This window comes from Sphaerodactylus townsendi, linkage group LG09 (assembly GCF_021028975.2).
Source record: "Sphaerodactylus townsendi isolate TG3544 linkage group LG09, MPM_Stown_v2.3, whole genome shotgun sequence".
Taxonomy (NCBI): Eukaryota; Metazoa; Chordata; class Lepidosauria; order Squamata; family Sphaerodactylidae; genus Sphaerodactylus; species Sphaerodactylus townsendi.
Window position 1 is genome coordinate 51,161,415 of NC_059433.1, and position 15,944 is coordinate 51,177,358.

Sequence of the window (15,944 nt, forward strand, 5' to 3'; positions counted from 1 at the left end):
GCAGTGATTGATTCATTTTGACTTCACACAATAGAGAGATCGTCTAGTCTGATCTTGTGTACTCGGCAGTGATGCAGCATCTGATACATTCTTGGCTTTACAGCACTGTGTCTCACACCGTATTGTAGTGATATTCCTGAAAACAATGCAAGGAGAGCTTGTTAGTAAATAGCAATGCAGCCCTAAGCAAAGTTACACCTTCCTAAACCTATTGATTTTGAAGGGTGTATTTTAAAAACATTATTAACTTCATTTACAGCTTGCCTTTCTCATTAAGACTCAATTTTGCTCAAGCTTGCACTGTTTGTATCCTGGCTAGCTCAGGAAATTCAGTGGAGATGATGCCTCTGATAATAATCGAACTTTTGAATAATCTGATCCAGAATCTCAGTTTGAGAATCATCCTGGCCGATTCGTGTATCGCTCGAAAGCATCACGGCCTGGGGGCGCCAAAAAAGGCACCCCCAGGCCGCCGTTCACACAGGCGCCGCTGCTGCAACGCAGCAGCGGCGACCTGACGCCTCTTCCCTCCCCCCAGGGCGGCGTCTGCCGCTTCGTGTTTCACAACCCTTTAAAGGGTTGTTGTTGGGGAGGGATCATCTTCATGCGGCGCGGTGCGAACCGCGCAACCGCCAGGAAGACGTTTTCTCGCTTCCCCGCCCCACTTACATTGTAGCCTGAAATCGCTTCAGTAGTATCGCAGATCACCATTGACTGTCCTCCCACCTCCAGGGGTCGGAGGGCAGCGTGGGCGGGGCTGCGACGCCCCGCAGGCGACGAGGGAGACACCGTAAGTGGGGCGGGGGAGGGTACAGAGGCGGCTCCGTGCGGAGCCGCCCTGCCTTCTGTCAAGTTCTCCCCGTTGCCTTTCGCTCTCGCACGCTTGCATATGAGCAGGCTCAGCTTCCCCACGCCGGCTGAACTTCTGGCCGGCGCGAATGCAGCGAGGGGGCCGTGCAGAAACGGCCCCTGATAGGAGAGCAAATGGTTGAATGGTATTATAGTGGGATCTTCGAGATAAAGTAGCACAGTATAAGGGTTTGGTAAGACACATTAGGCTTGATAACAGCAAGGCAAAATGAAGAGAATCAACTGAAGAGAAATCCATAAATGTAGTTATAGATACCTTGTTAACGTACAAATCTGGAAAGAACAGCAAATACTTGCATTAGGATTAGCACATATGACAAGGAAATCAATGGAAAGTTGTTTCATTTTAAAATGATTATAGTTGTCTGAAAAAATGTTTATTTCACAACTTAACAAAGGCGGTGTTGTATTTCTTCCATGCACACAGCATTCAACATCGTAGGTGATGTGTTGTGTTTTATCCTAAGGATGTTTTCCCTTCCCCACTCTTTTCCACTTTTGCTCCAGGTATTCATTACTAGCAGATGTAGGCAGCTAGATTTGATTTAATACAAAACTGTAAATCCTATCTGATAGGTGAATGAACTTTAAGCAGCAATTTTTGTTGAGAAAATTGCTGTTGGGAGTTAGTTCTGCAACTGTATATCTCCTCTACAGACTTTCTATTGCTTTTATGGACATATAATGTACTCCCATTCTACTACAAATAGCCTACAGTGCCTCTGAATACACAGAGATGTTAAGCAATCATATGTGACACACCACCTGGTATTAACTTACTGGATCTGCTCTGCAATAACAGAAGCCAAATCTTTGCATTCGCTTTGGACCACCTGAAGCAATATGAACTGTGTTCATATAGTTTTTATTCTGTGTTTTTATTCTGGCATTGGCATACTGATTTTTTGTTGTATAGTGTTTTTAAAAAACTAATTCAGACACCTTTTCCATTCAGTCTGCTAGAAAAAATGTCAGTAACTTGCATGGCTCACATTTAGCTAACTTTGTACAGTGAAGAGCATTGGTATTGAGGGACAAAGTTATTCAGATTTGTTGGACTTCTCTCATTGCAGCTCCCCTCACAAACAACTATTTATGTAATAGTTGTATTTTCAAAGGACCAGTTTTCTTTGTACAAAGGTGGGTTTAATGCCCAGTCCCAGCTCATCCCCGAAGCTCACGGATTGGCTTTGGACCAGTTAGCCTTCCTCAGTGGAACCTAATTCACGGAATTACTGTAAGGGCAGCTTCCAGAGTGATCACCCTGAGCTCCTTAGAAGGATAGTGGAGTACAAATACATATATCCATTCTGTTTAGGATGCTGAGCTCCCTTGACACCAGTCAGCCAGATGGGGGAGTGCCAGAGATGTGGGCAGCCCCTGTGTTTGACTCTTCTGAGAAAGGGACTGAAATAGAGAGAGTGAAGGTTGATGGTGAGAGGAAAAGGAGTGACAGATTCTACAGCCAGCTTCCTTTATACTGGCAGTGACTTTCTTTACACTTTTTCACAAGAACAGAACACAGCAGTACCAACAATGCATAACAGCAGCAGCAGTACTGAAGATTCAGTAGAGGCGAAAGAAGACTGTGTTGCCAATAGTGAAACTGGCAGTTGTGGTCCTGGCATTGAAGGGGAAGGGGGCAGCAGAGCAGCCACCTACCAAGTACACACAATGACAAAGGATGGCTTTTTTGGATTGAAACTGGCCACAATTCAATTGATTATGGCAGCCTTAGCACAGTGTGGAACAACAAATCCTGGCATTGGTTGACCCATCTGCCTGTTGATGTACCCCCACCCTAGCTCACCTGCTGGAGGGGGATACTATAGGATAGCTGGACGCAGGATTCCACATGGACACAGGACACTTCATGGTCTCTCCTGAAACTCGAAAGTGAGGGTGCCTTGACAGCTTCCAAGAGAGAAGGTGGTAGCCTCTGTGGCCTTTAAAGTAATCATGGCCCCAGGTTCTGTTTCTCCAGGCAGAGTCTCAGTGACTTCAGTCAGGCTCAGAAAGCAACTCAAGGCTCTCTTCTGTCCCCTCCTTTCTCTGAAGGCACAGCTATAGAGTAAGTAGTGAGACAAATTTTGAGTGGTAAGAATTAAATTTTAATCTGATTGACATGACCTGTGAAGAGGGAAACATTCTTCTGTGGGTGAGTGTTTGGCATCTGAGGGCAAGTGCTCGATCAGAGCTGAATCCCTCAAGGCCAAACAGGAGAGCCAGAAAGGGAGGAGGAATGGAATGAATGGGTCCCCACAATAAATGAATAATAATTCCATTCGAGGACTGGCTGATGTCTTTTCTGTAGACCTGAAACTCTGAAGTAAAACTAATAGATTTTTTAAAAAATCAGGGGAACTCACAAATTCTTTCTCTTACTATAATAAACCTCTCTATCCAGTGTTTAATCAAGGGAACAAAATGAAATTCTAGAGCAATCGTAATGATTTAAGAATGACCTTCTAAGGATCTGCAGCTGAGTGCCTTCCCTAAAAGCTTTTCAGTTGCACAGACAGAAATCTCTATTATTATTCCACAGTTGCTCTATAATGTACATTTGTGTTTTGTAAGTAGAGTTGATATTATGATGCTTCTTGTGCATAGATCTTTTGTATTTTGCAGAAAACAAATTTGATTTCTAATAGAAAAGAGAGACAGTGTGGTATAGTGGTGAAGAGCTCTTGTCTGTATAGTCTGTAAAACTGGGTTTAATTCCCTGTTTCTCTACATGAAGCTCGCTAAGTGACTTTGCGCTAATCACAGTTCTCTCAGAACTCTCTCACCCTCACCTACCTCACAACATGCCTGTTTAAGGTAAAGGAAGGAAATGTGATTGTTAGCTGCTTTGAGACTTCATAAGGTAGAGAAAAGCTGGGTATAAAACCAGCTTTTCCTCTTCATTTGATATTACCATTGACTTCCCTATTGTTTGTCCTGCAGATTCATATTAAAGTTATTTTCTTAACAGTCACAAAAATCATAGATACACTAGTTTGGATCTTAACCACCCTTTCTGCTTGTACTAGTTACTTCTGCTTGTGGTACAGGGGGAGGATAATTTTTTGTCAGTTCCCACCTCCCACTGTAAGTTCCACATTTTGGTACTCATGGGCCTATTATACATGGAACTCTGACTTCTGGGCCCTTAGCTGTGCAGTGGGGCTGTAGTGTGGTCATTCAACATTTCTCTGTTTACATGCTAGGAGGCAGCCCAGTGGCTGTCTCGCAGCTGCTTGCTGAAATTTGCTGGACCTCTCCTTTCCCTGGTTCTCTTAACTCCGCCCACCAAGTTAGCCTTAAAGACACAGATCTCAAGATTGCTGTCTTTGTTAAAACCCTTTAAATTGCTATTATATGGATATTCTTGTTATTGCAGTTATATTAATATTGTAGCCCTCTCCAAAAATAATTCCCCTCTCCACCATGAAAGAGGCGAAGCAGTTCCCTGGACCACATTTGCCACAGCTGATATTTTATCCCCTCCACCTCCCCCCCCCTCTGCCACAGGGGAAGAAGGAGGTTTGGTTTAAAATAAAGGCTTGTGTGAAATAAAGTCTCGAAAAATCCTCATCATCATCAAGGAGGACAGAACTAGAGTAGGGGAGGCAGTGTGGAGCCAAAAAGAGATGCTGTTTGTACTGTGCTTTGGAAAAGATTTCTCTGTTGTTATTATATTGAGAGATTGAAGCAGGAAGGAGCCGGCAACATGGGGGGAAAGGGGAAAGATGTAGACAGCAGCATGGAGTTAGGTAGGCTGACTGTTGTGAAAGAAATATGTCCAAGGCAAAGCTGTGCTCACTGGCAAATCTGCCCACTCTGGCAGCGAAGCAAATTAAAAGTTGCACTAAAAGTGGTCTTGCTTGCCGCAAAAAGAATGGAAAGTGAAAACAGGGCTGCAGGAAATACTTCCATTCAAGAAATCTTGTTGCAATGGACATTTACTTGATACCTTGTCAGTAATTGGCCACGATGTGGAATTCTAGTATCGCGTGGGACTATAATTTCAGCATTCATAGAAAATTGCAGTGGAAAGAGTGAATGGGATACTAGTTCTGATCTAGCAGAGGTCTTCTAATGTTCTTACTGGTATGATGGTAATATCAGAAGGCTTCAAAAGTCAGACCCAATATTTGTTGAAACTTTTGAAAGAGATAGAGGGAGTGAGTACTGGTTAAGTGAAATAGGTTAGGCATTGGTGATTGACTCAGATCAGTTATGTAATGTCTGAATATCTGAGCAAGGGCTTCTGTCAGCCATCAAACCAGAATCAGAAACTAATGTCTGAAGTGCATTTAAAACATATGGTTGTGTTAAACATGGTTTGGAGCTACATATGAGTTAATTAATTCACCATTGCTCCACCCACAGATGTGGCCAAGAACAGAAAAAATGAGAGCAGACTAAGAATCTCTAATCCAAGGCTTTGTCTGTATATTTAGAGGTTGAAGACATGGGTCGATTCTGCATAGGTCAAAAAGCGAGTGTAGAATGGCATACAATCCTTTGCTCAGGTCCCGTCCCCAAAATGAGCCTGTCCCTTTTTATTTCCCCCAACCTTTTTTAAAAAATTGCTGAACCAGCAATCCTTTTGAAAATTCCTAGATTGGAGCCACTCCCAAGTGAACGACCAGGCAGGAGGCGCTTTATTTCCCTCTCTTCCACTGTGCCTTCCATGGCAGAGAGAATCCTTCTGCCGTTGCCCTGCTATTTCAGGGAGGCCCCTTTTCCTTTTTTTAAAAAAAAATGCCGGTTACATCTGCGTAGCTATGCAGGTGCAGCCAGTCATATTGCATGTTTTGCCAGAATTTGTTTTTTTTAAACGTCTCTGTCCGAAGGCGTGACAGCAACCCTGCTTGTTTCCGTGGGCTCCAGTCACTGCCTGCATGGAACACATGTGAACAGGAAAATGGGTTCCTTTATCACAGCTGCAACCTGTCATGCATTTTCTGTGCGGAAATGACCATGGGTTTTTTTTTCTATGTGAAAGACATAGTTTGGAGTGATATCTGCTTGGATCTATGCACGGCTCCCTCTTTCCTCTTTACCAGACAGAATATATAGTTTCTGAACAATTTATTGAATGTTGATGCAAGACATGCAGTGCTTGGAGACAAACTGGATGTTAATTGTATGGTGTTTTGAATGACTTGCTTGTTGACATGGGTTTCAGAAAAATTCTGCTTTTATTCTAAACTCGTTTTACTGTTGAAATAACAAACAGTAGTGCCATTAGAAGCAGCAGGATATAATCTTTTTCTTAGTTAGCTTGTTTGCTTTTGTGCTGGAGTGGAAAGGAGATAATATTTCCCCACAGGACACTTTTCAATTGGCCATATTAAAAGCTTAATGCTAAAATAATTTTTGAGAGATAATGCCTGTTCTTTAAAAGCACATATACACACACATTCATAAAAAAGAACTGGCTGATATATTTTACCTTTCTGGTTTCAGTTAAATAAAAGCAAACATGGCACTTGAAGCTTGTCTTAGCTGTATACGTGTGATTTGGTTTGGGTGTTGAAAAGCAACCAACAAGTGATTTTATGAAGAGAAGGGACTTGTAGTTGTGAACATATATATATATATATATATATATTTTGCTAGGGGAAATAGGGCAGCTGAAGCTTAGGTTGTCTGCACATTCCATCAATGTTGTGTTTCAGTCAACAGCATAGATAGTTATAGATAATAATTCGTATTGTAATGGGGGCAGGTCTGGGACTTTTTGTTAATAAGCAGTATAGTAATAATCCAATAATCCAATACAATCCAGTAATTCAATAATCCATCAGCCTATTATTCTGCTCCTTCCCATTCCACTGTTGCCCCAACCTCTAGGACAGGTGATGATAGTTTAGAAGAGGATTTTTATATTCTGCTTTTCTCAACTGTAAGGAGTCTCAGAGTAGTTTACAATTACCTTCCCTTCCCCTCTCCACAACAGATATCTTTTGAGGTAGGTGGGGCTGAGAGAGTTCTGAGAGAACTGTGACTGGCCCAAGGTCAACCAACAGACTTCATGTGAAGGGGTAGGAAACAAATCCAGTTCACCAGATAAGAGTCCACCATTCTTAACCACTACACCATGCTGCCTCTCCACAGAAGCTCCTTCTGTTGTTTGGTTCAGAGCCTCTGGGGTAGCACAGGAGAGTATAAGGCTGTGAGTATAAGGCTCCGTCACCACAGAGGTAATGTGAGGAGGCTGAGACTCTTTGTATGGAATGAAGCAAGCTAGGAAGGTGAGGGTATAGTTTGTACTGATAATACTAGATAATTTATGAACGAAACTGCAATTGGAAGAAACCTAGTTCCCTTGGGTTGCCATTCAAGTGTCACCCTACTTGGAATGTGCTACGTTTCCCAAATTTTCGTTTTGTGTATAACATACTAACATGATCCCTGAGTCTCATTAGGTAAAACCACAACACCTTCTGTAATTGGTATATGGGTTTTTATATGAGAAAGGAGCTCATGAAATGTAAGGATACAGATTTAGTAATTTTGTAGGTCGGCATGTTTTATTACTTGTGTTAAATAAAATGATTGTAGCCTTGCAGACATATTCAGTTTTTATGCTTAGCACTTTGATCCTTTGCTATGAGAAACATGTTGTACAAAATTTTAAGGGAGGAATGGGAATTAATGATTTTCAGACTTGAATTAATGCTGTTGGCTAAGTCCCTGGATGTAGAGTGAATTGGTAAAGATGACACAGATGTTTGTTTAAACTTGATTATATGAGGATAATGTGTCATTCTTTTGTATGACAGACTTTTCAGTGGAAAATTCATAGATATTCTGATCCATGTTAGATATGATTTTGATTATTGGCTTTCAGTTTATAGCCTTTATATTTATTGACTTCATCATCACTGTCTATATATTTCAAACACAGTTATTCACTGCATACTGTGTTTTGGATCTAACCAGCTTTTCCACTGGTAAAAAAAGAAGGAAAGGCTTCACTTTGATCGCCGAAAAGACTATGTTGGGGATCATGGGACCTTCATTGACTTAAGACTGTGTGATTGGACATTAGGTTGGAGCTGAGCAAAGAAGCTGGCTGGATCCAACCCTAAAATAAAATCCTACAACAATTGAAATGTTAATCATATTATATGATTTATGCATTGAATAAAGGATATATAAATATTTATTTAATCTGTATGTGATGTCAGCCAGTCTTGTAGCAAAAAAAATCACATCAAGCTGACGTGCCTATTTCTCAAATACTGATGACAAGACAGCATTTTATGTTGCTGAAGGTGGATTGGAAAGTACTCTTTACCACTCCTTTTATTTGTTTCCTGATTTCAGTTGGTAATATAAGGACCTGTGGTGGGGAGAAAAACCATCTTTAGACTGAGTTTACTTTTGTAAAACTGATATTAGCATAAGGAGCTGGTTCATTAATAAAGTAAATAGCGTCTCTTGCATTTTTGAGGGGCTTCACTGTATTTTTCCTCATTATGAAATGTATGTCTGTTGATTCCTGCCATCTGCTTTTGGGTTATAACCACTTAGGTTTCCATAATAGGACCTTTCCTCTTTCTTTGGCATTCAATCTAGTCAAACCCTGTGCAACTTACGACCTTCTTAGTCTAGTGCACACCTTCAACTATATATAGCAGCCCAGAGGGAGTTTAGTTAACCTCCCTACTTTTTACCGGTCAATGTATGAGGTGAATTATCACTTCATGATCCATTTTATGTACTAAATATTATGAGGGATTTAATTCATGTAACTTGCAGAACTCATATGAAGTCTGTTGTCACCAATGATATTTTGTTTTATTAAATACTACATTTCTATTAACCCCTGTGTGGCAGATGTGAACTATATCTCATGTTGAGTTCCACATAATATGCATTTCTGTTTATTAAGACTTTAGTCTAAGCTTAGCCTAATTAATCAACCGAATAGTCAACTGGAGACAAAATTGGCTCTTTAATTAATCCAAGAAGCTGCAATTGAAGAGGGATAGAGTAGATGTGATTTCTCCCTTTCATTCTGTGAGACTTAATAAAAAAAAAGAACCTTACAGGTTTTTCCCCAGTTTGTATCTCAGGCTAGTAGATATTTTGCATTTCAGGGTGAAACCACTATTCTCCTCCTCCTAGCTATAATAACCACAGGCAAGCTGACAGTGTTCAGCTGAAATCAATGTCAGTGTGTCTTTTAAATCTGGATCTGCCACAATACTGGGGGGATTTGAACATTGATATCTGAAGCCATTTTAACTCTGATATGTCTTTGTAAAGGAAATGCGATATATTCTAGGCTCCGAAACGGATGAAGAAAAATAAATTAAACCATTTTTACAATACTAGGTGGTAGATTTATTTATTCAGTGAAAAGTTGCTTAAACTATTCCCTTATTTCAGTATACTCCAAAAATCCTCTCTATAGAACTGACAAAATTCAGATGCATGTAAATAGTTGTTAAAAACAGTCGTTAAAATATTTAATCAGGGACAGTCTTTCTCATGTTTTGTGCATCTGATAAGACTATGTTAAAGTATCTAACTGTGTTTTATTGTGGCTGAATTTGTGTTGTAAAAGAATAAGGGATAAATTGTTCCTAATTCTTTTGGCTTTTGAAGTGTTATGTGCAAAGCATTGTCAACTAAATAGGCTACAGCTGTATCGCAATTACAAAATTAACCTCACAAGTCATTAGTCATTAGTGCTTGTAAGGAGACAAAGGATACTAATTCGTACCAGGCATGAGCTCCATTGGTGGATTGTTTTTAAAAAACCCAGGCACATCAAAGATGATGAGAGTGTAAAATGAAGATTACAAGCAGGTACCAGATGATCAGCAGCAATCTGATTTGTTGTGACTTGTTCAGCTTGAATATCTACACTTGTAAATTCTGTAACAGGCATATTTTTGCATTAATACATTTCCTGACCTTCCAGTCTGGGCTCGCTTACTGTATAAAATATCCTGGCAACTATTCACAGTTTCAGTTCGTATTTTGTATTTCTTTATCATCCCCATAGCCGATCTGGTTATAAAACACACACACACACACACACACACACACACACACTCACCCCTCGCAGTTTTATATTCTTGTATCATTTTCCCCCAGATTTGCCAGAACACCATCATGTTCGTGTTCTGAAGGTTAATGCCCAAAGTCAAGCAGACAGAAGCCAAGTGCTGCAAGGTTTCCCAAGATTAGGACCGATTCCCTTCGCAGAAATAAATGATTCCTGCCATGTGCAGTGATTTTGTGCAGCACTACTCACGGCTGAGTGAGTGCATCAATACTGTAGCCCTTACATGCTGTACATACTGATGACACTGTGTTAACTTGATTGACTGAGCTGTATACGGGAGAAGATGCACCTGCAAGAGATGTACAGACACACATTTTTAGTCTGGGTTTGAAACATTTATTTTTCTTGGAAGTCTTGGTCTCAAATTCTATGGGTTCTCATGTTTCTGCTGCTAAGGTACAGAAAACAGTTATATGTGCTTCTTTGTTGTCAAAATTGTTCTGGAAAATGATTTAAAGGTGCTCTTTCCTTATCTTTAAAGCCAAAAGCCTGTTTTCCACATAATATAAATATAATGATATAGAGGAAATATGAAGCCTGGTAAACTTGCAGATAGATAAATAATGTTATCTTTAAAGGTTCAATTGAATGATAAGGGAGTGTTTCATGTAATTCAATTGTAAGCAGCATTTTATGTTACATTTTTCTGTTTTGTTGTTCTTTGTAGGCTTTGAGACAGCAGCAGAAAAGAAGAAATGGAGTCTCAATGATGGTAAACAAGACTGTTCCTCGTGTTGTTTTGACACCATTAAAGGTGTCTGATGAGCAGTCGGATTCACCTTCAGGTAAATATCTAAAGATCTGTCTGCGACACCAATTTCTAGTCACAGAGCCCTCCCTCTGGGCAGAAGCTATAATACAAAATGTAGGATGGGTAAGGATAATGATTTATATTCCCATATAATAGATTTTGGCTATATTTCTGTACCAATTTAATTAATTCAAATGAAGGAGAATGTACCTCTGCTATATTAAAAGGAAGGGAAACAATGTGATAAGATAAATACCGGCAGGTGTTTTAAAATAATTTAAAATATTTTTGGATGCTAACTCCTAATGAAAGAACTTCCTAATAGCATGATGCCATCATGGCAAAATAAATGATCATCACTGCTCCTCTGAGAGTATGACCTACTCACTCTTAGTTCCATCTTGCAATTCTAGTTTTCTTTTTGCAAGAATTTGTGTTCTGGCACCCTTCTAATCATCACAGTTCAACTCTGACCTTTAGTTTTGGCTGTTACAGGCTTCATTGTGAATTGATCATACAGAAATATGTGTCAGTTTTTATTGTAGATTTTTCCCCGACATGGGAGAAAAATAACTTTACAAAGAGTGGATTTTTCCTTCTTCCATTTCCTTCTTTGTCCCCCTTTCTAATGGCAACATTATTATTTTTAAAAAATATCCCTCAGCTGTCAGGGAAGAGGATTATTTATATTGGATTAGCAAACATCTTTATTGACTACTACATTCAAGAAACTTGTTTTCTCCACTTAATGGATTTATGAGCTTTTGCTTCATTGCTTCTAGTGACAGGGAATCAAATTGTCAAGCAGAAAACATTACCTTTAAATAGAGTAGCAGATGAAGATGTCATTCTCAGTCCCCCTCCCCAAATACTAGCTTTGTTTTGTTTTTCCCAAGTGGGGAAGCACTTCAGTATAATGTTTGTTTTATTAAAGGGTCTGAATCTAAAAATGGTGAAGCGGACAGTTCTGATAAAGAAATGAAACATGGGCAAAAATCTCCAACTGGAAAACAAATGAGCCAGCACTTAAAGAGATTAAAAAAATCTGGTTTAGGTGAGTAGGTTTCTAAACTATCTTATTTGTCACTTCATTACTCTAGGATATAGAAAATATATGTACTGTACACTCACTGTAGAAAGTTTGATGTTGTCTCTCTGATGTTTGGATATTTCCAGTGCCGGCATGCCTTTCTTGGCTGTTTCCTCATCCCTCTGAACTCTGCAGGAATGCCCTCTTATTGGGACCTTTCCCCCAGCATGCCTTTCTGCAGTTGACCTTTTCAATCTGATAGACTCAATCTGTCCTAAATTGGCTATTCTGCAGCCAACCGTTTCTTTCTTCATCTTCTTTTAACAGGGGGATATTTTAACCTCCTGTTATGTTATCCCTACATGGAATAACGTTGTCACATATATCTTTTAGCGTACTGCATCAGTTTCATTATGTTGGTTTTCCTTTTTATTCCATACAAAAACATGAGGTTGCCCTTTTAATACTTGTTTCTAAAACAATATAGTATTCAATATATTATTCTAAAACAATATATTATGCTCAGCTTCCAAACACCCTGTTGGATTTTTTCCTACTGTTTTCCCCATTGTTATGCAAATGCATTTCCTAGAAGACAACATGTCTCCGTAAACTATTAGAAAAGTAGGATTTTGTTCTTATGGTAGGAAATGTTTATTTGGTCTCTTAAGGCGATGCGTTTCTGTCCACATTTTGGACCTATCTATTTATTTTAATTTGTTTTTTTAAAAAAAGTTTGATATATGCTCTTATGATAACCATTTTTTTTTCTTCGAGTCACATCTGACTTATGGCAAACCCTATTGGGGATTTTAAGGCCAGAAATGTTCAGAGGTGGTTGGCCATTGCCTGCCACTGTGTAGCAATCCTGGTATTTCTTGGCGGTCTCTCATCCAAATACTTGCCATGGTTCTGAAATCCGACAAAATCAGGCTAGTTTCTTAATTTCAGGGTAAATGATTACATTTAACAGTCCAGTAGATCTTTTTTTACTTTGGTAGTGATCCATCAAAAGGGTACCACATCTCACAAATGTTAACAACAAGCTCTTCATAAGAGATTATTTATCTTCTTTTAAAAATACAGTTTGGGGCATTAATATCTTCTTTTACTGCAAGTCCAGTCTTAATTATACACTAGACATCAGAAACAGATGTTATGCTTGGTAATTAAACCTGGTGTCAAATATTCTTAAGCTATCATTCATTGAAGTACCAAATGTTCATCCTTTTAATATTGGATCAGTATTCTGAAACAAAGATATTTGTACTTCTTAATCAACATTTAGGAAATGACTAATTTACTGTTTAACTGAAGTAATGTTGTTTTGAACTGGAAGTCTCAGGAAGGTTTCTAAATAAAATTAATATGTTCAGATAAAGATATTCAATAGTACAACATGTTTCTATTTTTTAATTCAGGATTGGTTATTTGTATGCAGTCTTAATTTTAACATGAATTTAAACTTCATTAGAACTTGTGTTTGTCATTTTAAAACCTCCATCTTGCAAGAGACCATAATGAAGATTTTTGAGAAGTTGAGGTTGTGTTTGTTTTGTCATATTAGCAGCTGCTTCAAAAAGTAACATGAAATTATATTTGAGAAGTCACAAGGTTCTTCCTTATGAATGATGGGTAATATGCAAAAAAAGCTTTTATGGGCTAGATATTCTTTACACTATTTATAACTATTGTTTATGCGTACTTGCATGAATTCTCTAACTTCCCTGTCTGTAAAATACTAATTTTTCTTCCATCACAATCTTTGGATGTTTTCGAATTGAGAAGGCTATAAATATTCCTTGGTATTCTTTTAACAAAATGAACAGGTTGATTCCCAGGAGCTTGGTAGAATCTAAACAGAAAAACTGTATTTTTTTAAAATATTCAGATGCATTTTTAAAAGAAAAACAAAACACAACTGAAAATCAAGGATAGTTAGCTGTTGAGATCTGTCTTCATTATGCATGCTATTTGTAGTCTATATCTTTCCTCTAACTTACGTTGCTAAGGAATTGGTGGGTTAATTTTTTCCCCTTACTGGCAGCATCCTATGCCATTTGACAGAATCTTCCATAGTTGTGTTGTTCTATTTTAAACACAACTCTTTCTTGACAGATCAAGAAATAATTGGATGTTATGTCTGTGTACTGCAAGCTACATACTAGTATTCTGCTTCATATGGTGGGGGTGGTATGCATTGCTTAAAGCTGGAATCCAAAGAGGCCTAGGTGCACTGGCAAACTTCTGTGCTCACTGGAGTTTTGCTTCCATTTTGATACTAGTTCCTTGTGACTCATAGAATGCTGCTCTAAAAGGTTCTCCAAGGAAATTATACTGTAAACAATGCATGTCTTTACAAGCCTCCATATGTATGCAGAAAGTCTATGGCATGTTCTTTTATCCTGGAGCCTGTGTATCATTGCTGGTAGTCTTGTAGTGATCCTTTAGTGAAAAAACATCCTCTTGTATGTCTGAGAAGTTATTCTGGAACAACAGAGCTAGTATCTGTACAATTCCTTGTGACAGTTGTGTGTATATGGGAAAGCAAACCGCCTGCCTTTTAAATGAGAAAAAATTAGTTCCTTCTGAAATTTGTTGTAGGCTTAGTACACTTTTGAAAGAGGTAGGTGTTTTCATCACAAATGCATGGTCTAACTTCTAGAGAATTTTAGCTTTCATTTAGGCCCTTTCCACACAGCAAATGTAAAGTGGGTTGCAGGCGGGATAAATGAACTCGTCGTAGCCCAGGGCCATTCACATGGTTGGGTGTCCTGAGGTCAGTGCATGCCTTTGCACGGAGGCACTTCCCCCCTCCCCCCACACTCACCTCCCTCCACTGCGTAGCTACGAAACCTGGCAGGCATGGACCTCCACAGCCATACTGCAGTCCCTGTGCCCCTCTGGAGCTGTGCAGAGGATTTGCCTCTATAACAATGGTAGGAAGATTGAAGTAAATATGCAAGGGGATATGAGCTATATTGAGGAACATTCTTGGAAAAGATTACGTTCTTTTCCATTGTATTGAAGTGTACTATGCTACATCAATTATGAATGGGGTTAGGGAACAAGAGTTGCTCTGGTGTTTGTGGTGAAGTTGAATTTGTTTGATTTGTTTAATCCAGGACATTTGAAATGGACCAAAGCCGAGGATATTGACATAGAAACACCAGGATCTATTCTTGTGAACACTAACCTGAGGGCTTTAATAAACAAACACACCTTTCTTTCCTTACCTCAGCATTTCCAACAATACCTCCTGCTTCTGCTTCCAGAGGTGGATAGACAGGTATGTAAAAATGAACAATAATTGTTTCTATATTTTTTACAAATTATGATTATGTCCTACAATCTAACTTGACACACAGTGTTGTGAGTCACTGACATGACTAAGGGCTTTTGTATTTTTGTGCATAGTTAACTTACAGAATTCATTGCCGTAAGATATTATATTGGGTGCTAGTACAGAAGGAAGCTTTTAAAAAAAGAATTAGAGACATAGGAAAATTGTATGCACAGATTTTGCTTTGGTACTCTTTATGGTCTGTTTCTGTAGCACAAATGTAGAGGCGCATTAATCCCCCTCTGCTAACCCCCTATTACACTGTGATGTATTTCTGGTAGTTCTCTGGGGGGGGGGGCAGCATTTAGGTACGTGCAGAGGACTACAGTAGGAGGAGAGAGGTGGTTGGATCCAATCCCACAGCAACAGCTCTTGAGATGCTTTTATGTTTATGCTTTTATACAATTCTGTGCTGGTTTATCATTTAAAAGTTCCCTTCACATTAGTGAAGATGATTACACAGGTCCTTACCATGTAATCAGGATTTGTGTGTTTAGGATTGTTTTTAAACCTGCATAAAAAAAATCAAAAGTTTTTCACTGCCATTCATCCAAGTTCTGGGCACTAGTTACAGTTTACACCTAGTGGCATAAAAACATACAAAGGCTGTTTTTTAAAGCTAAAAAAACCCCATGCAGTGTTTAAGCTGGCACACAGAATACAGCTCATGGAAGCTCACAAAGTTTGGGAGTAAAGGAGCTTTGCAGACTGTGAACTTATCTAGCCGAGCTTTGGGAAGCTCCACAATCCACCTGAATTAAATCTTAGACATAGATTTTTTGTTGTTATTATGTTGTTTATGTTGTTATGTTGTTATTATGTTGTTGTGCACCTCCCTGAGCCTTTTGGGGGAGGGCGGTATATAAATTAACCA

The 15,944-nt window shown here is 39.1% G+C and overlaps 1 protein-coding gene across 5 annotated transcripts in view; it reads left to right on the top strand.

Moving 5' to 3' along the window:
- Positions 1–15,944, top strand: part of ASXL3 (ASXL transcriptional regulator 3) — a 124,640-nt gene that overhangs the window by 75,295 nt on the left and 33,401 nt on the right. For 4 of the 5 annotated variants that reach the window (XM_048507519.1, XM_048507517.1, XM_048507518.1 and 1 more), the window contains 3 exons: positions 10,614–10,731; positions 11,632–11,751; positions 14,853–15,016. In XM_048507519.1, coding sequence (XP_048363476.1) covers positions 10,614–10,731; positions 11,632–11,751; positions 14,853–15,016 — 402 coding nt within the window. Of the gene's footprint in view, positions 1–10,613; positions 10,732–11,631; positions 11,752–14,852; positions 15,017–15,944 lie in introns of those variants that run through there. The other variant, XM_048507521.1, reaches the window with a different exon arrangement.